At 49.9% G+C, this 27,886-nt stretch overlaps 1 protein-coding gene across 15 annotated transcripts in view; it reads left to right on the forward strand.

Annotated features, from left to right (window-relative positions):
• The first annotated feature begins 371 nt into the window (after positions 1–371).
• The window catches only part of Sgip1 (SH3 domain GRB2 like endophilin interacting protein 1), a 187,730-nt gene continuing 160,215 nt past the window's right edge, over positions 372–27,886 (forward strand). For 8 of the 15 annotated variants that reach the window (XM_023718288.1, XM_023718289.1, XM_023718291.1 and 5 more), the window contains exon 1: positions 374–910. In XM_023718288.1, coding sequence (XP_023574056.1) covers positions 901–910 — 10 coding nt within the window. In that variant the 5' untranslated portion in view covers positions 374–900. Of the gene's footprint in view, positions 911–27,886 lie in introns of all 15 variants that reach the window. The other 7 variants (XM_023718282.1, XM_023718284.1, XM_023718287.1 and 4 more) reach the window with 2 other exon arrangements.

Consider the following 27,886-nt stretch of genomic DNA (forward strand, 5'->3'; position numbering starts at 1 on the left):
CCGGCTGCTGCGGGTGCGTGGAGGACCCGGTCCGGACCCCTCGGTCCGCGTCCGCAGCCCCTTCCAGGCTGCTCCGCCTCCGCCCCAGAAATGATTCCCAGCCCCGCTCCGCGGGTTCTTTTGTTTCTTTGTTTTAATGACAGTTCCCAGCCCGTGGGCATGTCATGCGCAATTAATTCCCTGGCTCCCTGGAAGGCAGCTGGGGTGAATTTCTTTTTTTTCTGCATCATCCTTTTGGGGATAATTGTTGATGATGTGACGTCAGCGGATTGATTTTCCTGCGCTGAATGAGAGAGGGAGAAGAGGGAGAGAGAGAGAGAGAGAGAGAGAGAGAGAGAGAGAGAGAGAGAGAAGCGGAGACACAGATGTGTGCAGAGGCCACAGATACTGACATTTGAAAATCTGGAATCCAGGGCAAAACCAGATGCCAACAGGAGCATGGAGTGTGCTGCCAGTACTTCAGGCGGCGTGGGATTATTAGGAAGTTTTCCTTAAAAAGGAAACGAACCTCCCGCGCAGCGCCCACCCGCGCCCTGGCCAGCCGGCCCGCAGGTGGCCCGCGCGCTCCAGGTGGGCTCGGTGGCCCTGCGCCGGGCCTGGTGTCAGAGAGGCGGCCGAGCCATGTGACGCGGGCCAGCGGGAAGGGATTGGCCGAGGCGGCGCAGGCGGTGCAGCGGGCCGGCTCCTGCCTCTGCCTCCCTCCCAGCATCTTCCCGGAGCCCGGCTGCAGAGGCATCCATGGCCTGGCGATCCGGGTAACTCCGTCTCCTTTGGGCCCAGCAGCACACGGGGCGGACCGGCGGCGGCAGCAGCGTGGCCAGGAGGTAGCCGGGACCTGCGATCAAATCCTCCTGGGCTTTTTCAGACTCCTCGGAAATTAAGGAATGCAATTCCGCCACCATGATGGAAGGTAGGTTGCTGGCGGCTGCTGTGGTTGGCTGGCTGGCTGCAGGCACCGTCTGGGCAGAGCCGCCTGGGAAACGGCTGCAGCCGGTCTGGGTGCCAGCGCTGTCCTGGTGTCTGGGGGCCTGGGGTTTGCACGCGACAGTGCTGCAGACCTAGGCTCCTACTAATGGCATCAAACCCTGGGGTTCGAGCCAGCTCAGGACGACCCAGTGCTTCCAAGAGCGCCTGGGCTAGCAAAGGCCAGGAGTATGCAGAAAGCCCAGGCAGGGCTGGATAGGAGCTGGGTGGAGGAGTAAGTTAGAAGGGAGATAAGGCTTTCTGTGCCGGCTTTCTGGAACTACACTGATTAAACATTTACAATGGAAACTTGTTTTCTGAAATTGACATGAGGCAAGTGAGGTCATTGACAGAGTTACCATGCTGTCCTTTACGGCCAACCGCTTAAACATTTTTAACATTCTTCTAAGATATTTTTATCTCTATAATTGGCATCCTATTATCGGAACCAGGGGTGCAGTACATTGGGGCCACAAACTGTATTTCACAGGGATGTCATTGCAGCAGAATGAGAACAGAAGGAAAATATCCAGGCCTCTTGGCTTCTGAATCGGATCTTGTCACATTAAAAAAAAAAATGTATATGTTCTCCTTAATTGCTTTCTCAGTGTGACAGTTGCTAGCCAGGCATCCAATGATTACTTTCCGGTTACCTTTTGTGCACTCAATATCAAATATAGGAGGAACTTTCCTCGGAGAGATTCTGCTTAAACTATATATATTATTCTACTAAATTACCATTCTCAGCCAGAGAGAGCAACAGCCAAGATTGCCTCAAAAAAGCAGCAGACTGATCAGAAAAGGAGCAGGGGGTTCTGTGCTGGCTTTGATTTTCCTGCTTCACACTACAGGGTGGTGCAGAACTCCTGGCCCTTCCCAAGATGACAGGCAGAAATTTGTCCCTCGCCTGGATTTTTCAATGCAGAACTGAGTGCATAATGGGTCTCAAATCAGCCATGAAACTGGCAGAGAGGCCATCTCTGAGGCCAAGGTCTGGCCTACCGATTTCAAACGTTCCTCAGAAATTGACCAAAATAGGGGAAGGGGAGGGTGGTTTCGAGTCCCAGCAACGTAGCCCATCTTTATGTGTCAGAAATGAGTTCCTTTTTTGCTGTCACTATGTCAAGCACTGTGGATGTGATTTGAGGAAGTGAAGAATTCTGGAGGCAAAGCCCGTAGATTTGGGGAAATAACCTTGCAGGCGAGCTTGAACATCGTTGGTGATGCAGCCGGCTCTTGTTTGCAAAAGGATCTCAAGCTAGCTCTTTACTTACAGGCCTAAATAAGCTGGGACTGCTAACGCTGTAAAATCCAATCATTTTTCATTCGCTCAAAATGAATTTAGTCTTTGAGTAACAAGGCAAGACAAATAGACAGTCATTTATGGACTTTTGAAATAAAGCCTCATGTAGCTTATTCTCTTCAGAAAAACAAAAATCTTGCCTGTGAAAGTGCTGTTCCTCCAGCTAAATTTCACACAACCTTCCTTACAAATCTGCCACATTGCTGTCTAACCTGAAATGAGAACTGGAACAAAGACTTGTGCTGGCGCCGGATTAGCATGGTTGCTGGGGTTGCCAAATTTATCTAATGAAGGATGTTATCCTAGCACTGGCAGGACTTAGAGGTGACACTGGATACGGTGGGCTTCTAGGGGACCCTTCACGAGAAACTGGCCAGGTGTGCTCACCGGTTTAAAGGTCTAAGTGTACCGAATAATGTTTTTCTCCCCAAGGCTCCTGCTTAAATGCTTTTTGAGCCTTGTTATCCTAGTGGCTTAGTGACCTTGGAAAAGCTGGTGGCTCCTGAGCCAGAAATCCGTTCAGCTGTCAATGAATTTCCACGCAGTGGTCATCGCGGGGGCAGCACGTGCTCACGTCTCTGGTACTGCAGCCCAGAATCTTACCTCTGCACTGCTCTTCCGCTAAGGACCTAGCGAGGCCGTCCTTATCCCCACAGAACTCACCTGGAGAGCGAGCCAGGCTGTGGTCACTCACAGTAGCCTTGGAAAGATAAGATGCGCCCAGCATCAGTGAGCCTCCACACAGTGTCCTGTCCCCACTCGTCTGGGTCTCTCTCTCACATACATGTGTCACATGTGTCATGCTTCCCACACAAACATCCTTCTAGAGAAGGCGAGAATGTGTGTGCTCACGCAGCATGTGCTTGCATTTCCACATTGCTGAAGTGTGGCCTGCTGCTCAGGACAGCAAGGCCAGGACAACTTTGCAAAGCCTCTTCTCTATTTTGTGTAGAGGAGGAAACGGATACCCCGCAGAGTGGTTCCCAGCTGAGGGTGTATTCTTTTCTTCTGTCCAACAGGATGTAGGCTCCCCTCAGCCACTGCCTACTGGAAGTTCTGGTCCAAGGGGAGGAACGTTCCTACCTCCCCAGGGAGTCGGATATCATGAAAGGCCAATTTTCTTAATCTCCTGTGAGGATCTTCCCCAGCCCCTTCCACAGGGGATCAGTAGTTGGTCTTTATGCGTCTGTTTCAGTCATTGTTATTAAAAACCTAAATCCCAGTTTCAAGGGATCCTATTGGTTGTGTCCCAAAGTTTGCATTTTTTGGCAGCAGCTGGTTTGGAGTGGTTTCTTTCAAGAGTGACTCTTGGTTGGGGTGAGGGTGAGTAGGAGGAGTCATCCGCTGAGAGGTACCATGCAGCCAGGCAACCACCTACGGGCTACTTGTTCACATACAATTGTCAAAGTTGGAAAATGACATTTTTAAAGCTACCTTTCCAAAGAAAACTGAATCCAAGTCAGGGCTTTTAGGGTATTTGCTCAGTCGTGCAGCTGCCTGGAAAGCCTTTCGTTGGCCGTGCAGGACTGGCTGAAGGGATCTGCGTTTTCAGTTCAGGCTCTCAGGTGCTATAGTAATGGGCGATGATTTTCTGCTTGACAATGCCTCCACTCTACAAATGAGCTTAAAGTCAATGAGCATATTTTTGAGAGTTTAATTACCATTTCAAGAAATAGAATAAATGTTATTCATTACTTACAACTTGCAAATAAGTATATTCTATATAAAGTTCCTTAGTAGTGTTTTTTCTAAATCTCAAAAACAAAACAAAATACATTAAGGCAGAAAAATGATAGATGGAGTTTGAAGCCAAGTGCACTTAACAAGATTCATCTTTTTGACCCTCTAGGGACTTTTTCTTTTTACTTTGCATGAGGATTGGCATGTTGGCTAAACTTAAAAATAGACTTTTATTTCTTTGGTTGCATATTCTATTTCTTTGTATTTTAAATATGAGTAATCACAGTACCATATTATTTAATTCTTTACTAATGCTTTTATGACCAAAATCATTATTTAGGTAGTAATACATAATTTGCAAATAACTGAACTTTTGTTTCAATAAAACTTAGGAAGAAAACAGGCTCTTTCCCATGTAGAAATAGGTTTTATAGTATTCGGGAAGTTCCTCAATGTAATTAAAAGAGAGACTAAAGATCTTGAAGTGAGGATGGGCGTGGTGGTGCACACCTGTAATCCTAGCACTTGGGAGACCCAGGCAGGAGGATTGCCTGGTGTTCAAGGCCAGCCTGGGCTTCACAGTGAGTTCAAGGCCAGTGTGTACTACAAACATGACCCTGTTTTAAAAAAAAAAAAAATCTTGGAGTGGGAACCTTCATCTTATAGCTAGCCAGGACATGTTAAGGAGGGCCAGGGAGACAGCTCAGCAGCATAAATGCCAGACTGGCATGTGCAGGGTCTCAAGCTTAATCACAGATACAAAAAAAAAAAAAAAAAAAAGACATTTTAAGGAGAATGCTTCCAACTCTACCGATTTCCTTCCCTTACGCAGAGTCCCTTTCGATGACCGAAGCATGTACGTGAACTTCTGTTCTATTTATTAGTCCGTGTTTGTAATACGTAAAGTCTACACTCCTCGTGAGGAGTGCTGCGGGTACCCGGCTGTCTTCCTTCCTTTCCTCGCCCCTCTTCCACTCCTCCTTCCTCCCAAGTGATTTCTGTCCTCCCTCATGTCTGTGTTGGAGACCTTGCGGTGCATTCGTCCCCACCCAGCTCCCGAGATCAGCTCCTAAAACGAATAGTCTTAAAAAGAAATCATACTAGACAATCCAACACAATTCTTTCCTTTGGATAGGGCAGATAAACTATCCATTTTTAAATCCTCAAATCACAGGAAGTCCCCAACTCACAATTTTTACGTTCCTGAAGCTTGTGCTGGTTCCTTGGAGCGTGTGTTCGCCCAGGAAGAATGATACAGTGGTGCTGCGTCTCTCGCTGGCCAGCCAGCACCTTGCTGAATACTAAAGGCTGGCCTCAAGTGTTTAAAGAACAGTATGATTTCCGTAGTCATTATCCAGAAGAAAAGGATGGAACAGATGTGTTTTTAACTTCAAATATTAGTGGTGTTGCATGTTGCATATTGCTGCTAAGACTTCCAGCACGGCTTACCTAAGGTAATCATGAACAAAGAAAGTTTTATTAGAAGAAATTGAGAAGCTGGAGACAAATTTGAACATATTTTCAGAAAAAAAAAAAAAATTAGGTATTTTCAGAAGTTTTAGAGACCCACGCCACTGGATTTTTCAATTCCATTCCATTTCGCTTCCATGCTTGGGGCTTACCTTTGCTTGATTCAGTGTTATCGTATGAACTGCTATTAAACTTTGAGTAAGGTTACCACGTAAACACACATAGGCTATCAGGAGGAGAGGGACTTTCCTGAGATGACTATAGAGAACTGGAAGGAGAAGAGGGCCAGTGGCTTTGGGCTTGAGCTCCTGAGAACGTCCCGGAGGAGTCAGCTGAGGAGGAGGTGGGCAGAGACGCTCGGGAGCAGCTGCGGGCAAGGGCACGGGTCTAACCCGCTCGTGTGCCTGCCCCAGAGGCCCCCTTTCCAGGGCAGAGCTGGAGGTCTCTGGCTCTGGGAGGGGCAGATCCCCATTCCTGGAATCTGCAGGTCAGTTAACTGCATCTGCAGGACACTAGAAAGACAGTTGCATCTGATTTTAAATCACTTACATCACGTTACTTCCTTGTATAAAAGCTTCTGTGTCATTCCATTTCTCTTAAAGTCTATAACCCAGAAGAGCCTGCGTGCGCAGGCCCGCTGTGTTCCTCAGGCTCACTCCTGACGCTCCGGCCTGTTGGTCTCCCGGTGCTCAGGGAAAGCTCCTCTTCTTCCCAGCTCTTGCATTAGCTCCAGCGCTCCTCCCCGGCTCGCGGAGAGCCCAGTTCTCTTCCGCGTCCTTGCTGTCCGCCCACGCGGACGCCCGGAGCTCCCGAGCCCTAGAGCAGCCGAGCTGAGCGCGGGTCAGCGCAGCGAGGGCGGCACCTGCTCCGCCGGCTCCACGACGGCGCCTTCGGGGCACAGCCGCGGCCCCACGTCGGCACACCGAGTGAGCGAGCCAGCCTAGATCTGCGTGACTCTGGTGACTGCGAAGTCCGTGTGGCTAGAGGCCGTTGAGGGCACTGCGGCAGGTGTGAAAGGCAGATGTTCAGTTTTGTGTTCTCGCTGGAGAAACACGGAGTGCAAACGCGCCAGGATTAGGACGGACGAATCGGAACTGAGCGCTCCGCGGAGGCGCGCACAGGGCGCCTGGAAAACGGAGGACGAGACCGCGTTCATTGGAAGGTGTGCACTGGGCTTGGGCTGCTCCGGCGATTAACTCCAAGGAAGGGGCTCCACAGTGGGGCCACCGGGAGGCCCAGCTGCGGAAAGACTGTCTGAGTCAGTTTTGTCAACATCTGGATGCGTTTTTCTTCTTTCCCTTTCACGCTCGTGTATTTTTGCCTTTCCTTTCTTCAATTTCCCCGCCCTTCTACTCTGCCTTCTCCTTCCTGTTTTTTTGTTTTGGTTTGGTTTGTTTTTTTCTTCCTCTGCTTTACAAAGACTGAAAATGGTGGCTGCTCCAGTTAGTGTTTGACTTGAAATGGGTGAAAGTATTTTTTAAAAAATAACAATCTAGTCTGGGCATGGTGGTGCATACCTGTAGTCCCAGCGCTGGGGAGGCTGAAAACAGGAGGATCACTAGGAGTCCAGGCTGCATGGTGAGACCCTGTACCAAATACATAGAAAAAAATAATAATAATATTCACATGAGATGCATGTGAGGTTGTGTGATGCATTTGTGTGCACCGTGGCAGAGCGATGTTGTGTGAAGCTTCTTCAGATGCGAAATGATTTCTGCTAGGATCATCTGTTAATCTTAGAAGCTCTGTGTGCTTGCTAAATCTGTGCAGTTTCAGTGTTTTGTTAGAAAGAACAAAGACCCAGAACTCAGACTTAGGTCTGAGTCTGTGTATGTTTCTGCATGTTTGCAGGCCTGGGGAAAGCTCCTTTGCATTCCAAGACAATTCCATACAACTCAAATGAGTGGGCTACTGGGACACACCTCTAGGCCTTGCAGCTCGGAGTCTCTGGCATTTTCTGGATGGCTTGATTCCCCATCTACTCCCTTCCAAGGCCGAATTCTGAGCAGTGACTCTCTCCTTAGCCCTGCCTCGTGAGGTACTCGCACCTGCACGCACACAGCTCAGGCGCATTGCTGCCTTCTTTCTGATGGTTTACGCTTCCTCCACGGTTATCCTGTAAGGAGGCCACAAGTTGGTTCTGCGTCTTACTACACTGGAAGATGAAAATTGCCCTTAAACAACCTTCCTCCACAGTGTGCAGCGCAGGACTCTTTCCTGGTACATCAGAAATTGCAGGTCAATTTACTAGGTGTCAGGCACTGTTCTGGGTGATGAAATTCAGTGGTGAACAAAACAGGCAAAAAGTTGTGCCTGCACTGGGCTTCCCATCTGGTAGAAGAGAGGTGATTTAAAAAGACAAAATACAGAGTGCTTCCCTTGGGAGTGAGTACTTAGGAGAAGACGAGAGTGGGGTAGGCAGCGGAAGCTGCCACCTGAGAGACCTCTCCAGTGACAGAAAAGCCATTTCCTTCTGCAGAAGTCTGTCAGCGTTAGGCTCTCAGGTGTGTGTGTCAGAGGACAGTGGTTCTCACACTAGCCTTGTGGATGTCTGAAGATGGCGCTCTCAGACTCACTGTGCCCATGTGTGTAGGAACAGGGGTGAGTGTCACATCCACGGCTTGGCTCAAGATCCAGCTCCAGGGACAGAGGCAAGGCTGAAAATGTCTGTCTGAGAAAAACATGAGTGCTAGATCCGTAGGAGGAAATGGGCTCAGTGAAGTCAAGTGACCTCAAAAGTCCAGCTAAAAGGAGGCTCTACCAACATTTGTTAGCTAGGCTTAGGGCCCAGGCCAGTACTCCACATGTCCTGGTGAAGCTGGACAGTCTTTTTTTTTATTTTTAATGTATTTGGTACAGAGTCTACAGGGTCTCACTACACAGATCCAACTCATAGTGATCCTCCTGTTTTCAGCCTCCCAATGCTGGGATTACAGGCTTGCGCCACCATGCCTAGCCTCAGTCACCATCTCAGTGTGCCCCCAGGGGTGGGGCCAGCACAGCATGGTGGGAATCAAAGCCCAGTCCCTGCACTCTGCCTAAGCAGGTGCTTTAGTCCACTGAGCTATCTGGCCAGCCCAGACAAGTCTTCTTTTCCTTAAAGTTGTTTGGCCAGGTCTCCAGCTGACAGGCCAACAGCAGACCACCTAGACATGACATGGTGTTTCCTCCTAACTGAGCCAGCTGATACAATGATCAGATCTTCGTCCTCCAGTACAGGTGGCAATGTGAATGTGACGCACCCAAGTGTCCGATCCTGGAGGGCTCCTTGCAGGGAGCACATTGTTCCCTAGGATTTCATGATGAGAAGGATTGCACCCAATGTCACCAGCCCCATGGACTCTCAACTTTCCCAGCTTACATTCTACAAAGCATTTCTCAAAAAGCCTGGCTCCCACCGTGAACAAAAGCCTTTTCTCCCGAAAAGGACAATCCATTGTCACTGACACTCTGTGAAAGTCTCAGCCATTACTGTGAACACATGATAGCGTGCGGCATCATTTGAAGATTAGCCAGAGTGATCCAACCTCCTTTTACAGTTGAGGAAACCAGGGCCAAAAGAAAGAACTTACCCAGGGATTTCTATTCTGGAAGAGAACAAACCCAAGTTTATGTTAGCAATGATTCCAAAAATGTGAGTAGACAAAGACTTGGAACCCATAATGCCTTTCACGTTCAAAGGTGCTGAGGCTGGCTGGGTGACTGCCAAAAGACGCACAAACAAATGTGTCCCCAGGGTCATGGCTCTGCTGAGCGCATACAATGTGGCCATTTATAGCTCTCTCCTCTGCTTTCATGGCTGTTGCATCTGCGGTCCCCGGGTCAGTCCAGTGTGGTGGGAAGCACCAGACCTTGCAGAAGAGCTCAGTTGTATGACTTTGAGAAAGTTCTGGAACTGCTTTGACCTTAGCTTCCTGTTGGTAAGGTCAGGATAACGCTGGATCCCACCTCATGAAGTTGTTGTGAAATTCAAATAAGGTAACACATTTGAAGACACCTGGAATTGTGTGGCACAAATGCCATTTATTTTCTCATTCGTTTCGCACTCAGCTTGTAATCACTTGTTGCTGTCTTAGAGTTCAGAGGCTGGACATGACAGCTTGCTATTTGCTTTCACATAAATTGTTGGTGCAACTCTTCTACAGAGAAGACTTGCCCATTTTTCTTTTTACTGTACTGCTAATTTGTTAGCGTCTCCCATCACCCTTTATTCCCAACATCTGTGCAGCATGCTGGTCTTCCTGTCCACAAGTGGCATTGTAAGTCAATTGCAGTGCTCTTGGGTTGCAGGAACTACCCCAACGTCACACTGCAGGTCACCTTTGTGGGTGGATTAGAGTCAGCTCATGAATGATGTTACCTTGCTTTGCCTACCGTGGACAGCTTCCCTAGTTTCAAATACAGCAGAGCAGAAGCGGTTGAGCTGTGCACCCGCCGCTGCAAATGCCCTTAGTGAATCACTGAATATGACCACTTACACTAGCTGGTATAACCATGGCAGGAAACGGACTCTGGTCTCTGCAGCAGGTGGTATTTCGGCACAACTAACCAGTCATCAACTTTCTCTTCTCACTTTGAAGAACTATGTCTCTAGATAGCCAAACCAGAGTTAGTGTTTGGATTAGTTCCTGTCCCGCCCCAGAGGGTCCTCGAGAGCCGTAGTTCACCCCTCCTCAGTAGCTCCAGACTCTGTTCTCTTCCATCTGATAGACTTTGCTTGCCGCCTTCCCGAGCATCTCCTAACGGCCATCTGGGGCCAGTGTCCAACCTGCCTTTGAGGATGTAGTCACGGGCCCAAGTGCACTGTGCAGGGCGATCGATCACACGCGAGATGCCCTGCGCCTTCGGCTCTCACTGTGCTGCCCGGACACAGCTGTGTGCTGTTCTCTTTGTACTGTGTATGCTATTCCTCCCCTCTGCATGTGGGTAATGGTCCATTCCCATCATTCAAGGTCAAGCAACAGTGCCTTCTCCAGCCAGGTCTTCCCCAATGACATAGGTTGAGTGCTCCCCTCGCCATGCACACACGGCCCTTAGTTCTCAACTATCGAGGCCACGTAGCGCTGGTTTTGGAGGGCTCAGACTGACCCAGGTTAATCTCCCTGTGTGTGGGTGACATTGGGAACCTAATGAGCCTGTTCATTAGGAAAATGAAAGTGGTGATGACAAGCTTTCTTATGGGTAATTGAAGGAGTATGGTTGTAAGAATTAAATCAGAAAGTGTGGAGCTCTCCAGAGAAACAGAGCTGAAACAATAGGAGGTGTGTCTGCGGTGGGTTGAAGAATTGTCTCACACTTTTATGTAAGACTGGCGTGACAAGTCCCCCAAAGTCCCAAATCTGTGGGGGAGGGCAGGCTGGCAAGTGTGGCGGAGGTCAGTGCCTCGGTCTTGGCTCCCAGCAGCTCTGAGGTGCTATATTCTGTTAAGGCCATTGCTTTTCCATGCCTGCTGTGGTTACCGCTCATGGAAGGCCTGAGGACTCTGCAGGGACAATTGTCATGCCTGGCTCCAGTTGACATAGCCTGATGTGTGACATGCATAGGGGCTCAATGAGGATGCAATGAATGAAGCCCAGGTAGGGACCAGGGAGGGCTCACACAGCCTTGGCAGACACAATCGAGGCATCCAGTATATGTTACCATGAGAACTGCCTGAGCTAGTACGTGTAGCCCATCCAGAAGTGGGTCTGCCCTGCAGGAGAGGAGAATTAGGTGCCAGCCTGATGGTCACAAAAGGCTTCCGGATGCCTCCTGATGTGGGCAGTCCCAGGCCTGTGCCCTCTGCTCACCCAGCACCCCCATCTGCTGTGTGGGAGTCCCTGGCCTGGAGCCACCCTCTCTTCCAGCAGCAGCCATTAACTCACCTAATATTTCACACATGGTTGCCTGCCCCTTTTAATTATTTTCATTTGCTTCTCACAGGCCAGGTATCATTGGAGAAAATTTCAAAAACAGGAAGATTCAAAGAAAATTGAAATACCAGTAACTTCACTGTTAGGAAGTATGCAACAGCTACTTTGATTGGTGGAGTGTGGAACATGGAGTTGACAGACAGATGACCTGAAGTTCTTTCACCCCCAGCCATCCTAGCTGTAGCGGCTGAAATAATACGACACCACAGAACATTGCTGGGCAGCTAGACAAGAAACTGAGCAGGCAGCACGTATTACCCGTCACAGGACACACGCAGTAATGTCAGCTCTTAATTGCTTTATGATCAAAATATATGTCAACAATTCGAAGGAACGTATACACACAGCTATGTATACACGTACATGTGTGATTTCTTTACTGTGCATTAGATTGGAACCACCGTCCTAGATAGTGTCTATATTTTGTAAGAGCATGGATTCCAGGGATGACCCCCAAATTTAAACCCTGACCTCTTTGCCCCCATCAGCTGTTCAGCTGTGTGAGCTTATCTAGCTCCTCGATGATTCAATTTCTTCTTCTGTATTAGATAATCTCCACTTAAAAAGCTTACTATGGGGCCGGCCGAGTAGCTCAGCGGATTAAAGCACCTGCAAGCAGGCACAGGGACTGGAGGTTCGATTCCCTGGCCTGCCGTGCCGGCCCCATCCCCAGGGTGCACTGAGACAGCAGTTGAGACTGGGCGTGGTGACACGCCCCTATAACCCCAGCTCTTGGGAGGCTGTAAATAGGCAGATCAGTAAGAGTCCTATCTAGTAGTAAGACCCTGAACACCCTGTAGACCCTTCCCTAAAGTACAAAAAAAAATAAAAATAAAAAAGCTTACTATGAGAGTAACATTATTTCAATCTACAATATGTGTTGCAATTATTGTTGCTATATTTATTTATTCATTTGGTAAGGGTCTTGCTACACAGTTTGAACTTGTAGTGCTCCTCCTGTCTCAGCCCCCTTAGTGCTGGGGCATGCACCACCACACCAGTTTCACAATTATTATTTTATATACTCTACATTATATAACATGTATAGAGAAAAAATATTTCTTACAGAGTTAGGAAATGTTAATTATCCTTGACAGAATTGTAAAGTAGTCTCCCAAATCATTATCTTTATTGGTTGCATTATTTTCCATTGAATGATAATTTATTATTGTATATTTACACTATTGTCTGGAGCTTAATATTTTGGGTTTTTTTTTTTTTGGTACCAGGAATTGAACTCAGGACCTTGTGCTTGCCAGGCAGGCACTTAGGCTGCTGAGCTGTCTCCCCAGCCCTGGAGTTTAATTTGTGTATTGAGTTAGAATTGCTTCCTGGGCCACCTGCAACAAAGCAAATTTCAGTTCTCATCTGATAGGCCACTTTGGTGACATGTTGGAGCTCTCTGTTCAGCAGGAGCCTTGGTGATGCACCCAGCAAAGAGGAACTTGGGAAAGCCGTTAGCACAGCAGGAGAAGCGAGGGAGCCAAAAGAGAGACTGATTTTAATTTAAAGAACTCTGATGTGTTCTGCCGCCGCTGCACATGGGGCCGGGAGGGTGGGCTGGCTGCGTATCGGCTTCTCGCCTCCTGCTGGCCAGCTGGCTATGTGTTCCAGATGGGCCACCACTTCTTTTTGTCCCAGCTATGTAGACCAGTAAATGACACGAGCATTCCTGACTTTCTCATTGGGTTGTAATAAATGTCAAGGCATGAAATGTGTGTGAAGCATTTTAAGATCTGAAATTGTTACCTAAATCGGGGGTTATTATTATCTTTAGTATTTTGGAAACTTGTCTCAACTGAAGGGCTTGGTTAGAGGATTTGGGAAAGTGTCATTTGTTCTAAGGATCTGTGACGAACCTTGCGGCAGTTGTCCCCTTTCCCCTTGACCTTTCATGCCCACAGGTGATTCCCTTCATTTCTAGAGACTGAGTTAGGGAATTAGCTTTTAGAACGGGGAGAGCTATATGTAATTTGGGCTATATGCAGTTTTAAATTGAGTAAAAATACTGTTTCTAAGAAGGTATATGTAGTGGGACAATTTAAAATCCAGTCACAGCATGTTCAACTGAACTCTCTCTTGGCCTAGTTACAAAATCAAAAATAGTTCTGTGTTCAGTTTCAGATTATAGATAGAGAGGATTTGGTCTAATGCTTCTCACTCCAAATGGTGAGTTAAATTATTTAAACTGAACTTCTTCTCCTGAGCCTTCTCCTCTCCACTGGCTCATGACAACGCAGCTCAAGTTGGTTCATTGAAGAATAGAGCTTGTCACACTCAGCAAAAAAGTCTGAGGTAGAAGACATGGCTTGTGGCAGTGGAATTCCACATCATGCCCACGAGCCTTGGAGGGAGGTGTGCACAGGACAGAGTCCTTTCCCTAGTGGACTCCGAGGCCTGGAGTCAGAAGATCAGATCAAAGAACCAAGTGAATAAGCAAGTTAGGCACATCACGGTGACAGCACAATCATTTGGTCAACTGTGGGAACAAGGTGACGAAGGCTGCTTTAGGTGGTAGTCAAAGGACTTCTTCTTCTTCTTCTTCTTCTTCTTCTTCTTCTTCTTCTTCTTCTTCTTCTTCTTCTTCGTCTTCGTCTTCGTCTTCGTCTTCGTCTTCATCTTCGTCTTTGTCTTCGTCTCCATCCTCTCCTTCTCCTTCTTATTCTCCTTCTCCTTCTCCTTCTTCTTATTCCTCTTCTTCTTCTTCCTCCTCCTACTCCTTCTCCTCCTCCTCCTCCTCTTCTCTTCCTTCTTCTTCCTCTTCTTCATCATCATCATCAGTGTATTTGGTACAGAGTCTCACTACACAGCTTGTACTCATAGTGATCCTCTTGTTTTCGCCTCCCCAGCACTGGATTGCAGGTGTGCACCACCACAGTGGGTCTCAGTGGACAGCTCAGCACACCTGGGGACAGGGCTGGCATAGCGTGTGGTGCTGGGATTGAGTCCCAGTCCCTGCGCTTGCTGGAGCAGGCACTTAGTCCACTGAGCTATCATGCCAGCCTAAGGCAGCATTTCTTGAGCAACTGCATTTGAACCAAGACATCACCATGTCATGGCATGCAGAGGTCTAGGGGCCGAGCCTGTCAGGGAAGACAACAGTGGGGTACATGGATAGGGGCTTGGGAAGCTCCAAGGTCAAAAGCAAAGTCAGCACAGCAAGGGCCATTAGGAAGGGCAGGTGGGACAGAAGGCTCAGGCGAGCTGCGCCTGGCGGGCTGGGGGCACAGATCCCGAGCTTCCTCTGAGCCCATGGAAGGTCACTGAGGGAGTCAAGGAGCAGGTTGAGATCTCGTTTGCGTCTTTAAACAATTACTTTGGAAGTTGGATGGCCATCAGGTGCTATAGATGGGATTCTGGCTGGTTTTGGTTTATGTTTTTTTGCTTTGTGAGTAGGTGTTGAATCTGTGCACGACAATAAATACACTGATTTTATTTAAATCTTTATGCCATTTGTGGCCTGGTGGAGCTCAGAGGGGATTGACCCTTCAGTGCCTCACCCACTCCCAAGCTGCCCTCTGCCACCATCACAGATGAGGTCTGAGGGACCAAAGTGAAGGCTTATTTCAGCCAGCAAGCAAACCCTTTTGCCACCCCAGATGGTTCTGGCATTAGACATTTCCAGAGGCATGTTGACAGGTGGAAAAAATGACAGTAACAGTTATCCAAGGATATCATGTACTTTTATTCATGTAGTTGTTTTTAACAGCTTTGAAGTACTTCAGTTCTTTGATAGTCAGTTTGATGCTGGATCTGTTATTTTTTTTGAGCTGGCTTTTATCACAGGTGCCTTCTCTGTAGGCCAGATAAGAAAGACAGGAGACTCAGGTGATCTGGCTGTCGACAGAGGCTGACGCCCCCAGGTTCCCTTTCGTCCTTGGGTGCTTCGCTGTGGCCTCCCATGTCCTCTGTGAATTTCATCACTGACTCCCCACTCCCACCTCGCCAGGCTAGCCTGTGCTCTGCTCTGCCCAGAAGCTCCTCTCTTCTGACCTGTACGGAGATCTTCCAAGTTCCCAAATGTGTTTGTGCCCCCAGAGGAAGGAGGAGCCAACTTGTGGGCTGCAGCTGCTCCTGCTCCAGTCTTCTTGTCACTAAGGAGGCTGGTGCTCTCTTCTGATTACTTACGTGATATAGGAACAAAGGCCGTGGGCTTGGGAGTCAACATAACCTTGTGTTCAGATCGTGGCTCTGTAGACAGGCCTGGAAACCAAGGCTTTTCCTTTCTCCCTCCTTTCCTCCCTCCCTCCCTCTCGGCCATCCCTTCTTTGTTCCTTCACTTCCTTCATCCCTTTCCAATCTCTCACCAGTTCACAAGATGGTTACCAAATCTTGGCTGAGGTTCCAGCCACTGGCCCAGCCCTGGCTGGGGTGGGCAGAGATCATGGACTAGACCTTGTGGTGCCTACAGCTTTGTGACATAGGAGTTGAAATGATACTAATAGCTAAGCAACCGTAAGCAACACGCTGGGAAGGGAGCAATGAGCAGGCTTCTCCTTGAGCTTCTGAAGTACAGGGCCTAACCTGGAGAGGTGGGGAGAGCCCAGATTGCCACAGCGTTTAACGACCCTGCATGTGTAGAACCAAACCCACTTCCTGTCTCCCTTGCTCCCGGGGAGTCATAACTTGCCGTCCTTGTTATTGCCGTCGTGACTGTTGGTTGTACACACAACCCACCCGTGTCTATACTGGTGCCAACTCAGGGAGCTTCCTGGGGCTGCCACACGGGCTTCCAGACTGTCTATACTGCGTCTTGGTGACTTGCTAGTCGTGCCACGCACTGTATTTCCCGACTCTCCGCAGCTCACCTAGTTTCTGCCCCTCAATCTGAGCATTTTCTGGGTTCACCAATTCTCTCTTAGAAGGCTCCTGACTTGATGGCACTTTCTCTGAAATAAATATCCTAGTCCTAGTGATGCCAGAGTGACTCTCACCAGTGTTGCTGCTGCAGGATGAAGTACAAGTCTCTTAGGAAGTTTTGCAAATGCAAAGGAGAGTGAAAAGCCCCCCACGGAGCCCACTCTGCACTGTGCAGCTTGCTCTGGCTGAGTCACGAACCTGAGGGGTGTTCCTCCCTGCGCCTTGGTGGTCTTCCGCTTTCCCTACTGGCCTAGCAACCAAGCCATGCATCTAATCCAAACCATCAGTGTAATCCTCAGACTTCACCATCTCTCGATTCACACACTGTGAACCTCTGAGCTTTGCTGTGTTTACGTCATCAGCACTGTGAAGCAGCACCTAGGCATGGTGAGCCCTCGGCTTCCCCCTCAGATTGGTGAGAGGCTAGCTCCATGTAGCTGACCATCACCTCCTTACCAAAGCTGCTCAAAGCAACCTTGAGTTCTTCTCTCCGTTTCTTTCTATTCTCTCACTAGACATTATTAAAGACAGCTACCCTTGAGCTTAACCAAAAGTTAGCTACCCCAGACAATGCTGGACCTCTGGATGGTGTGTGGTGTGAAAGACTGAGAACTTTTCTTAAGCAGGTATAGCTGTCACCACTCCCCTCCCCCACAGAAAGAATGTTCAAGCAGTGTTCGGATTTATCAGTATGAAAATCATCATTTCTCTGGCTCTTGCTGAGTATCCAAAATGGTTCTTAAACTACCAAAAAGCATTCATTTCATCGGCCTTTGTGCTACTGTGACAATCATCTTCCTTATACAGCTCAGAAAACCTAGTCTCGGGTAGCATCCTCATATAAATGGTAAAAGTCACACTTTTGTTTCCTGTACTGCTGTGAAGAATTCATAATGTCACATATCAAAGTTACTGGCTAACAGAAAAGTAAGTAAGTGTTGTAGAAGTAACAGAACTTACCCAGGAAGTTTTGCTCTGATTATTTTGATTGGACTGGCTTGCAGTTTCTTATATTTGCTTTATAGGTTTCTATAGCAAATACTTGTTAAAGCAACTTTAGTAGACTATGTTGGATTTTTCAGATAAAATTGCCAGTGCCTTCTTCGGCACCTAATGCAATTCTCCCGTGCTAGAGTAGGAATTCTCTTTCTGTTCATTGATTAGCAATCATTGAGCACATCTCCTACTTTCAGTTATGATCACGTTTAATCTTGTTTCATAGGAAATTCAATCATCTGTTGCCTTTTGTTTGACGGGAGAATAAGAAGTCATCCTGGCTGAGCGGCTCCAAATACATATTCCACCTTGGTACCGGCAGCCTCACTCTAGCTTGGCCTTAACACCACTTCTGATTTATTAATACTCCTTGCAGATGCTCCATTCGCAATAACTATAATGAAATGCGTACCTTGGAAATGTGTGAAGACATGCAGGTGCCCTCCAAGCTCATTTATAACCCTGACACACAGCGCTTGTGCCACTGACTTCGCAGTAAGCACAAGCACAGTCCTAGGTGCTGCCTTCTGCCGCACTCCAGGGTCTTGCCCTCCTTGCCCGCTCATGGTCGGAGCAGAGAGCGCCGCTGCCTGGAAGAGCTCCACGCGTAGAGCTTGGCCCCCAAAGTGCCCGGTCAACCAGGCGGCAGGTCCCTTACAGGCAAACGGACTCACCGGGAGTTGAAACTCAGCCAGTGAAGGCTGGTCACCATCATATTCATTAGTAATCTGTACGATTATCAGTGTCCCGGCCCGGAGTGTAGGTCTGTGCACTGCAGATGGGAGCCCATCCCCCACTGCAGCTCTGCGTTATTCTTAATCCCATTTTCTCTTTGGTTAGCTTTACTGTTTATTAGTGCACGTTTGCAATGCATAATGATCAACTGACTCCTTGTGCGGAGCTGGCTCTTGCACCCCCACACCTCAATGCTGTGCCCCTGTCCCTCCCTCCCTTTCCTTCCACGTCTTCGTCTCCTTCCCTTCTGCAACAGCTCCAGCTCCCTGTTTCCTATTACGCATCTTTTATTCTGCTCTTTGATTGATTTGTAATTGGGCTTCTCGTGGGAGAGAAACCATGCCCGCCACTTAAGCCCATGTGCCCGATGCATTTCGCATCTGATTAACCAAGGCTCAAGGTCACAGCATGGCTGGGAGTGGCAGTGCAGGGTGAATTTGGTTCCTGCTGGCCGGCCCCATGTGGCCGCTGAGGTGGCCGAGTCGGTGAGACCCAGGTCTCTGTCTCAGGGAAATATGTACTTCCGTGGGAACTCTGCATCGCCCTTGTCACCTTGTCCGAGCCCTTGAACTTGCCTGTTTGTCAACCCTGGACTTTAAGTGTCCTGCACAGATGTGGCAATACACCTGGCAACACAGTGCCCAGGCTGCAGATGCCACTTCCTGGTGTCACCCTTCTTTTCAGCACACTGAGGGCCGGCCAGATAGCTCAGTGGACTAAGCACCTGCTTAGGCAAGCACAGGGACCAGGATTCGATCCCTGGCACCACATGCCATGCCGGCCCTAACCATGGGCGCTCTGAGCTGGCCACTGAGACCAGGCATGGTGGCACATGCTTGTAATCCCAGCCCTGGAGAGGATGAAAACAGGGGGATCACTACTAGACGTCCGAGCTGCATAGTGAGACCCTGCGCCCACACACACCCACACACCCACCCACCCACACACACACACACACACACATTCAGCGCAGTTACAGTGTTCCTTCTTTTCCTCCCTTCTGTTCCCTCTGCTGCCCGGCCCTGGCTGTCCCTCCCTGTGTCCCCGCCCTGTGGTCTCTACTCTCCGTCTCACATTTGCTTGGGTTCAGACAGCTGCAGGGCATCATCAACCAGACAGCATCCTGCGGGGCGAGGTGCGCAGCCTTCATACCAATGCCCTCACCTCCTCACCGCTGTCTCGGTGAAATGACGTCTCTGTTCCGTGCCAGTGCTGTCGGTTTCTTAGCATCAGAATAAATACGAATATAATACCAACGCCTGTCTCATACAGTGAGGAATCAGTACTTCATCATACGTAAGGTGCCTCGTACATAGTAATTGCTCACCTGATCAGTTTTGCCATCTTTTGTGGGTTTAACGTTCGCAGTGACAGATAATGTATCTTAGAAAACCCCATCAGTGGGATTAGAAGGGAAACCCTGCCCCTAGGAAGAAAGCAGAGTGTGTCCTGTCTCCAGGGTGCCTCCCCGTCTTCCTTCCCAGGTTCCCATTGGGCACACAAAGCACGCTGGCTGATGCCACCACCTCAGAGACGGATGCATCAGCTAAGTTTAGTCTTTCTCTTAATGCTTGTGCCTCCCCACCCCCCAGGGGCCAGCCACCCATTTCCACAGTGCAGGAGAGGCTGATGGGAGCTCTGGGCTTTGGGCTGGGGTTGACCTGAGTCTTGCAGGAAGCAGATGGCTTTCTGTTCCCTGCGGTGGAGCAGCCGTGGGCCAACACGCAGCTCCTCACTTCCCACCGAGGGCGGGGGAAGAGCGAGCGACCTCGGTGCCAGCAGCGCCCTCAGCTTTGCAGGGAGCCCTCGGCATGGCGCTCCCACTTTCCTATTACACATGGTTTTGTTGTTTGCCATTTCCAAAATGAAGTCACCAAAAATGGGGCTGAGAGGAGAGACGTCTCTTGTCCAAGCTCTGCCTAATTCCAACACTGGGGCTCTGAAGCAGCTCCCCATCTCCTCACCCCCTCAAGTGGCCGTGTGCCCCCCTCACAGATACCTTTGGTGGCCTCCATCTGTGAGCTGAGAGAAGTCGACGTAGTGATCACAGCGTTTCTCTCTGGCTTCAACATCTGGGCACCCTGGGGTTGGCTTTGGCGCTTGGAAGCACTTCTGCGGGCAGCACTTCCAAAGCATCCGCGGGATATGGGTGACCCAGGCCCAGTCCCAGGTGCTGGGCGCAACTGCCGGTGACTCTGTCCCTAATCCCATCACAGCCCACACCCACACACTTCCTGGACCAAGCTCACTTCCTTGTTCCATTCACATTCAGTTGATGCCCCCAGGAATCCTATGGAGCTCCAAAAATTCTCTTCCCCACTCGCTTAATGTTCATGGCCTCAACTCAGACCCGGGTCTGCCCCTGCTCCTGTGACGCTGTCACTTGTCCTGCTCTATGGTGGTAGTCACAAGATGGAAGGAACCCTTCCAGCCTTGTGCTAATCCTTAAGGTGTTCTTTGCAGTGCAGCCGTCTTCTATAGACCAGCCACCAAATGGATCTCCTTTTGGCCAGAGAACTTTAGAGATTCTGTCTTGAGCCAACTTAAGGCTTTCATTACCTCAACTAATCAGAAAGACACTGAACCACATTTTCTCTGCCTTCTTTCCCCTTTGCCTGATAAATTCAGTCACTGAGTACTATCATCGGCCCTCTCTTCAGAAGTCTATTGTAGGGGCCGGCCAGATAGCTCAGTGGACTAAAGTGCCTGCTTAGGCAGAGTACAGGGGTGGGAGTTTGATCCCCAGTGTGCAGTGATGGCCCTGCCCCTGGGGCGCACTGAGATGGGACTGAGACTGGGCGTGGTACAGCATGCCTGTAATTCCACCATTTGGGAAGCGGAAAAAAGGAAGGATCACCACAACACAGTCTGATCTGTGTTGTGAGACCTTGTAGAACTTGCACTAAATACATTTTTTTAAAAAAGTCTGTTGGTTTTTCTATTTCTGTAATTGACACTGTGAATCTGGACCTTAATCTACTTCCGGAATCCAGAAGTAGATTGCAAGATGTCCAGGAGTCTAATCTCCACCCTTTTCCTTTCCTCTGTGTGTGAGCATGTATGTGTACATGTGTGTATGCATGTGTGTGCACACATGCATGTGTGTATGTGAGTATTGCACATATGTGTGTTTGTGTGTGCATGTGTATGTGCACATGTATGTGTGTATCCATGCATGCCTGTGTGTGCTTTTGTGTGTGCATGTGTGTGCACATGTATGTGTGTATGCATGCACACTTGTGTGCGTGTGTGCTCATGTGTGTGCACACCTGTGTGTGCATGTGCATGTGTACATGTGTGTGCGTGTTCTTGCTATTGTCTAGACCTCTGCGGCTCCTCCTCCACTGCTGTGGTACCAAGCCTTCCGAGGTTCTGTAAACAGAAGTCTCCAGAATAAACTTCCTGTTCTCCCCGGCCACATCTTTATCTGATCTCCAAGCCTCTGCCAAGGTTGTTTACTGTGATTCACTTCATGCAATTCTTTCAAGTTCTTCAAGGTCTAGCCCAAGTGTGGAGAAAGCCCCCGGCCCCTGCTCCTCCTCAGAAGGCCCTGCAGTGTCTTCATGCCCCACACGCATGCTGCTGTAGGCCCAGGAGCAGCACCCAGGAAGTGTTTGCTGAATTGATCAGTGGCATTTTCCCACGGTCTCCTGGCCACTGCAGCCTGGTTCTCAGCAGGAGTCTCTCAGCCCCAGTCCTGGCCACAGACCATCCACGGTCTTGTCATCACAGAGAGGGCTGTTTTCTTTTCATCCACTCAAGGAAAACTGAAATTGGTGAAAACAGAAGATTTCAAACAGGAAGGATGCTCACCCTGCCATTTCCCTGCAGATGGAGGGGTACAGAGGCGCCGGCACGTGCCAGGCCCTCAGCTGGCTGCCTTGTCAATACTGTACTCAAGTGCTAGAAGACTGCAGGCAGGTGCTCTGTTATCTCCCTTATATTGGCATGAAAACAGAGATCCAGACAGGCTAGACAGTGTGTCCAAGAAAAGAAAGTTATAACGCGGGTAAACCCGTATTTGGATCTAGATCTTTGGACAGGAGAGTGCAGTCATTAGTCTTGCTCTATGCCGCCTCCCATGCCACTGCAGCCCTGCACAGGTAGCTGCTGTGTCCCATGCTCTGCCCTCTGCCCTCCCCTGCAGTCCGCAGAGCCCGATGTTAGCACGCTCGGAAGCGACAGCCCTTTCACTCCCTCCCAGCTGTGTTCAGGGAAATGCGTGCTCGTGTTTGGACCCCAACGACAGCCGTGCCATAGCTGGAGTGCCTCCTTTTCCTTGTTCTGAGATGCTCAGAGAAGCCAGAGGCTAAGGAAGGAGCTGACTTCCTCTGCAGGAAGCCCTGCGTCCTAGAGCTGTCCTGGCACGGTGTGCTAGGACGCTTAGTGGCAAGTCACCGGTCAGCCACATGAAAATGAAGTGGGTGCTTGTGCTTCCCCACTGAGGGAGCTGGCTTGAACCGACACAGGTTCAGACTCACAAAAGCAAAGGCAGGCCTGCTTCCAGGCTTGCAATGGAGCCGGAGGAAGGCAGGCCGGCTGCCCGGCTTCTTACAAAGCGTGGCCTTTGATGTGCGCCACTGGTACCCTTAAAAACCAAGATTCAGAACCCCGCCCCACCCACAAGCCACAGGCTGACTGGGCAGCACGCCTACTCAAGTGACAACTGGACGCTGCACCAACGGGTGTGCAGATCAGAAAGTACTGCCTAAAGGCGAGTATCCATCAGGGGTAAAATTTTCTGTTACGCTAGACATCTAAACCACTGGCTATCAAGTCTTGGTATTTTTTTTTTCTCTATTCCAGAAAGCTTCTTCCTCAAAGATCACAGCCTAGATCTTGGTCATGTGAGCACCAAGATTATTTAAGAGAATGTCAACTTGCCCAAGTTGTGTGTTCTGAGCTCTTGTTTGACAATTCCATCTACAAGTTTAGGAGGTGGGCTTCCATTCATGCAGGGCGCGTTAGGTCCACAACAAGGAATACTGCGCAGATTTCCTGAGGTAGGAGCTTGAATCAATGCCTTAGGGAAGCAGGGGTTTAGATGGGGCCAGTTAGAGAGCGTACGTAACTCTATGGTCAACATCGCTGTCCGTATGCTGCGGTTCTCTGGAGTAGTCATTATAGCACAGGGTTCTCCCTGAAACGCCAGGGGCAGACACTACTTCCGCATCCGCAGCGAACCTTTAGATTGTCGCACGAATGGCTGTGACCTGAGGCTTTTGGAATTCCCCCATTCCACGCACAGGGCACATGTGGCTAATCGCCACTGCATCGGCCAGATGCAACTTGCATCTGTGTCTTCTGCAAAAGCTTAACTGGGGTTGATGTCTGAGGTTGGGAAAGTTGCTCAGTCTGGCTGGATTTTGCAAGGTCTAGAATAAACTGATTTTCCCCTCTTTCTGTTCATTTGTGCTTGTGTTGAACGCCACTTGCTCCGAACCTTCCTTCCTGCATTCGGGTCTCTCCCACAGACCTTGCCGGTGGTCTCTGAACAGATCAGGAGTGTGACTTCATTTGCTCTGCTCGATTCTGGTCAAAGGACCATGAGATGCTTTGGGAGGAGTAGGAGAAGAGAAGGAGGGGGAGGGAGGGAAAGCAGGTGGACCCGAGAAGAACTGAGCTTCTGTGTGGGAAAATCCTGTCAGGCAGAAACATAGCGGCAATACCCTGGACAGCCCACCGCTTAGCCCTGTCTGTAAACCTTGCCACACCCCACATTCACTTCTGCTGGGAAAGACCGTGGTCCTGAGAAGACCTTTGCGCTCTGTGATCTGTGACTCAGTTTCCAGTAGTTAACCGTTTCACTGTCCTCCCCAACCCCTCTTACTTCTGTCGGCATATTTGCATACTGGCTTGTGGCCTGAAACAGGAGCTCCGTGGACATGGGCCACGGAGGACACCAGGTTTCCCTGCTAACTTGAGTCCAAGATGCTACCGATCGGTGGCTTGTGGAGTTCAGATGAAGAAAGGAGTAAAGGATGTGCTAGGTATACAGGCGAACGGCTACTGTGGGCATCTCATCCACCCGGAGTGTCACAGACAGTTCCGATGACACTTGGATCACAGGAAGTTTTCTGAAATGGGTGAGGGTGGCACTCACTGCCACTCCACTCCTGAGAGCGGACTCCTCCACCTTCCCAACGCGTGACTCTCACATCCCTGTGTAAGCGCACACATGGTTTGCACCAGGACTTAGCACACCTGGGGTGGGGGAGAGACAGGTCCAACCCAACAGCTCTGAGCAACAGGATTTCTGTTTTCCAGCAGAAGGAACAGAGTGTGCCAAACACTGGCTCCAGGAACAACGCAGTACATAGCTCCAAGGTGCCACCGCAGGCTCAGCCTTCTTCCTCTCTCTTCTTCCTCCTCTCTCTTCTCTACCCCCGCAAATGCCTGTGATTGTTACTGACCTCGGCCTCAGGGAAGCCAATGCCCAGAGGCAGAAAGATGCCTTCTCTCTGCGGTCTTCTTGGCCCCTGGATGCTTCTCTTCCGTTGTCACGGTCCCTCAGTCCCCAGATGCTCCAAGCAAGTGTCTCAGTGTCACGGCCTGGTCCGATCCTAACCCAATCATTCCACCAGGCTGTTGTTGTCCCGAAATGAGAGTAACCGGGATCTCCCGCTGGAGCCAGGGAGGACGCCCCAGCATCCTCGATGGTCTCGAATGTGTGGAGGAGTGAACTCCTGTAGAAACCCTGGGCTTTGCTGGAAGGAGGATGTGCGCCCTGTAGGGGGAGGAGACTTCCCACCGAGCCAACGAACCAGCGCGTGTCTGCCCTGCGCACTCCTCAGCGAGAAGCGTGTATTTCCACAAGGGCAATCGTCCATCCCGCCGCAGATCTGCAGCCAGGAGCCCCAGAGCCTCTCCGCTGGCACCGCTACGTCCTCTGCAGAAGCTAACCTCTCAGATGGTCGATTGGACTTGGGAAAAATAACCTTTCCCGCTGCTCTTGACTGGGCTGCTGATCTTCCATGCTTAGTGACAAAGCAGGAGAAGGTAAAAGGATGCAGCCACGAAGCAAGCACCCACGTGCCTTGCTGTGGTGTGCCCATCCTCGCCGTTCCCGGTGAGAGAGTAGGTGGAAGCCCGCCGAACCGCACTCCAGCTGGGTACTGAGGTCTCACCGTGCGGCTCTTTGCCGGTGCTGCGGAGCGAGGTTCCTCCGGGCAGATACCAGAGGAATTTCACAGTGAGCAATGAAAAAGCACCCAGGCTTCCTGATAAAATTCCTGGAAAACCCAGGAAACTGCCAAAAACTAGTCTTAAAAGTACTTAAGACACTTTGTTCCTTGACATAAATTCCTATAGTTAGAACTTGGATTAACTGAACCTTCTGTCCCTAGTTATTGTGAATGTTGCTAAAGAAAAGCAAGGGAGGAAGGGAGGAAGGGAGGAAGGGAATAGTGGAGGGAGGGAAAGAGAGGGAGTGGAAGGAAGGAAGGGGGGAAAGGGGAGAGAGGAAGAACCAATGGTGAGGAAGGACAACGCATGCGGAGGCCAAACTGCCTGGGGCAGCTGTCTCTCCACCAGCGGGCTGGGTGGGGCTAAGCAAGTCTGTTCAACTCTGTTTTTCTAATTTAAATTTCTTTTTCACTCATACATACTGGGTTACCAAGAGATGTTTTAAAATATGCAAGCAAGATGTGATGTTTCACTCGGGCTAAGGGCATCTGCCTCCTTAAATATTGGTCCTTTGTGCTGGTAAAAAACCATTCAAAATCATTTCTTCTGTGGTTTTAAAATATCTCCTCAGTCACTAAGCTACCATGAGCCTGACGTGCTCGAGCACGCCGGGATCTCATGTTCCAGCCTCCCTGGGATTTAGACCAGGGACTGACCCTTCCCATGTCTCCCTCCCTAGCCCCTCCCCTCCGGCCTTTGCAAGCCACCTTTCTCCTCCCAGTTTCCCTAATACCAATTTTTTAGATTCCACCTGAGTGAAATCCTGCAGTTCTTTTTATTTTCCTAGCCCTGCTTATCTCATTTAACAGCGGTCTCCAGCTCCACTCTCTTCATGGCTGCCTAGTATTCCATAGTGCCTGCGCATCTTATTTCCCTTTCTTGGCAGTTGTGACTAAAGCCCCCGTAAATGTGCGAGCATGGCTGTTCTTCCACTGACTGACTCAGTCCCTTTGCTTGTATATCCAGGATGAGATTCCTGGACTCTAAAGTGGCTCTGTCTTCACATCCCCAGGAACCCCTGAGGGTTTCTTTCTTTGCACCCCGCCAACAGGGTGCAGGGTTCCATTTTTTCTCTCCTCGCGGCACTTCTTCTCTTTTCTTTGGGACAACAGCCTTCTGGGAGGCTAGAGAAGATGCCTTACGTGATTTGGGTTTGCACCCGCTCGGTAGCTAACCTCTTTGTGCTGTTTCCTCAAATGTAAAATGAGGGTGTGAGAAGCAGAGACCTTGCGTGGCTGTCGCAGCACCAAGCGTGCATACGCTGAGGAGGGCTTACCATGGAGCGAGTCTTCTGTGACTGTGAGCTTGCGCACCTGTTGTTCCCTCCATGAGGTGGGCCCTGTGTCCACACATGTTCTTCTAACCACTAAAAGATCACACAGTGCACAAATAGCATGGACTAGTGACAGCTGGCGTCCACTGACTGCCTACTATGTGCCAGGCTGTACTTTGCCCCCAATGCCCAGTGTCTTGCTGAGGCCCCAGGAACTCACACAGATTTGTTCTTTCTTTTCCAGTTTTCCAGGTGTGGACACTGAAGTCCATCGAGATGAATTAATTGCCAATGGCAGTCATCCTGTTGGTGGCATCACTGGGCCTGCACAGAGCCAGTGGGCTCTGCTTTGCACACTTGCTTTCCACCCAGGTGCACACACCAGACCACGGTGTTAGACCACTCTCTCCTCCACTCCCTGGGGTTCCCTGCCCCCCTCCTGGCCAGCAAGCATGATATTCAAAATCTTGTCTACATCGGGAACTTAGGGGCAGGTGATCAATAAAACACAGCCAAGCGGGAGGAAATGCAGAGAGGCCTTTCAGGGGTGTTCGGAATGGCAAGTAGTCGCTCATGGAAGGTAGGGTCCATGAAGCACCTGGGTGTAGAGCTGAACTGACTGAGAGTACTATGCCGTGGGTCCCCACCGCTGTGCAAAAGCCTGCTGAAAGGCAGCACCCTGCAAAGATGGACTGTATGGAAAGGAGAGTGACAGCTGTCCCGAAGGCCAGCCCTTGCTCCTCGAGGCCACCACTCCTGCATGGCCTCAGAGGGGCAGCGTCGCGGCACAGGTAGTAGAGCGCTTTCACCCGGTGAAGCAGATGCTCGTTCTTATTAGCCCTCCTCCTGCCTTCAGCTTTCTGGTAAAGCTGCCGTGAAGCCATACACAGGCAGGTCCCAGCCCTCGGGCTCCCCGTGTGCTTGGCGTTCTCCTGGTCCACTTCTGGGTGGCCACCCCAGTGAGATCTTGGTCAGGGCAGTAGTTACAGATCGCACCCACACTGCGCTTCCTCATTTTTGGGAATTTCTTCTGTAAAGGTTTGAGGAGGTGCAAGAAATTCTGTCAGGCAGGACAGTCTCTCTCCATCGTTCACATCCACTGGTGCCACCAAGCGCGCATTCAACCCAGCGCCTCCCATATGCTAAACGCAGGCAGGATAGGACGGTCAAAGCTCCCATCCACGCGGGGTTTGGATGGCGTCATCTTCAGACCCAGAGCCTGCACAGTCACTAGTTCGAACTTCATATCACATTTTCCCAAATGCAGTGCCGTTCACAGAAACCTTGAAGAACAGCAACTTGTTTGCTAGACAAGGGCTTCAGGAAGAGCTGGAGAGCCCTTGAGGAGCCCTTGCTGAAGAGAAAGCTGGCTGGGAGGCCAGGGTCTGCAGGACATCCCTAGGGCCCTAACTCGACCTCAGCTGGTTTGTTTAGTCTTTGCAAAAATACTTTGGACCACTTTAGACGTGGAGAAGCAGCCCCAGGCTATGGGCAGGCTGAATGGGGAAA

This window comes from Octodon degus, unplaced genomic scaffold (assembly GCF_000260255.1).
Source record: "Octodon degus isolate 3935 unplaced genomic scaffold, OctDeg1.0 scaffold00057, whole genome shotgun sequence".
NCBI classification, from domain to species: domain Eukaryota; kingdom Metazoa; phylum Chordata; class Mammalia; order Rodentia; family Octodontidae; genus Octodon; species Octodon degus.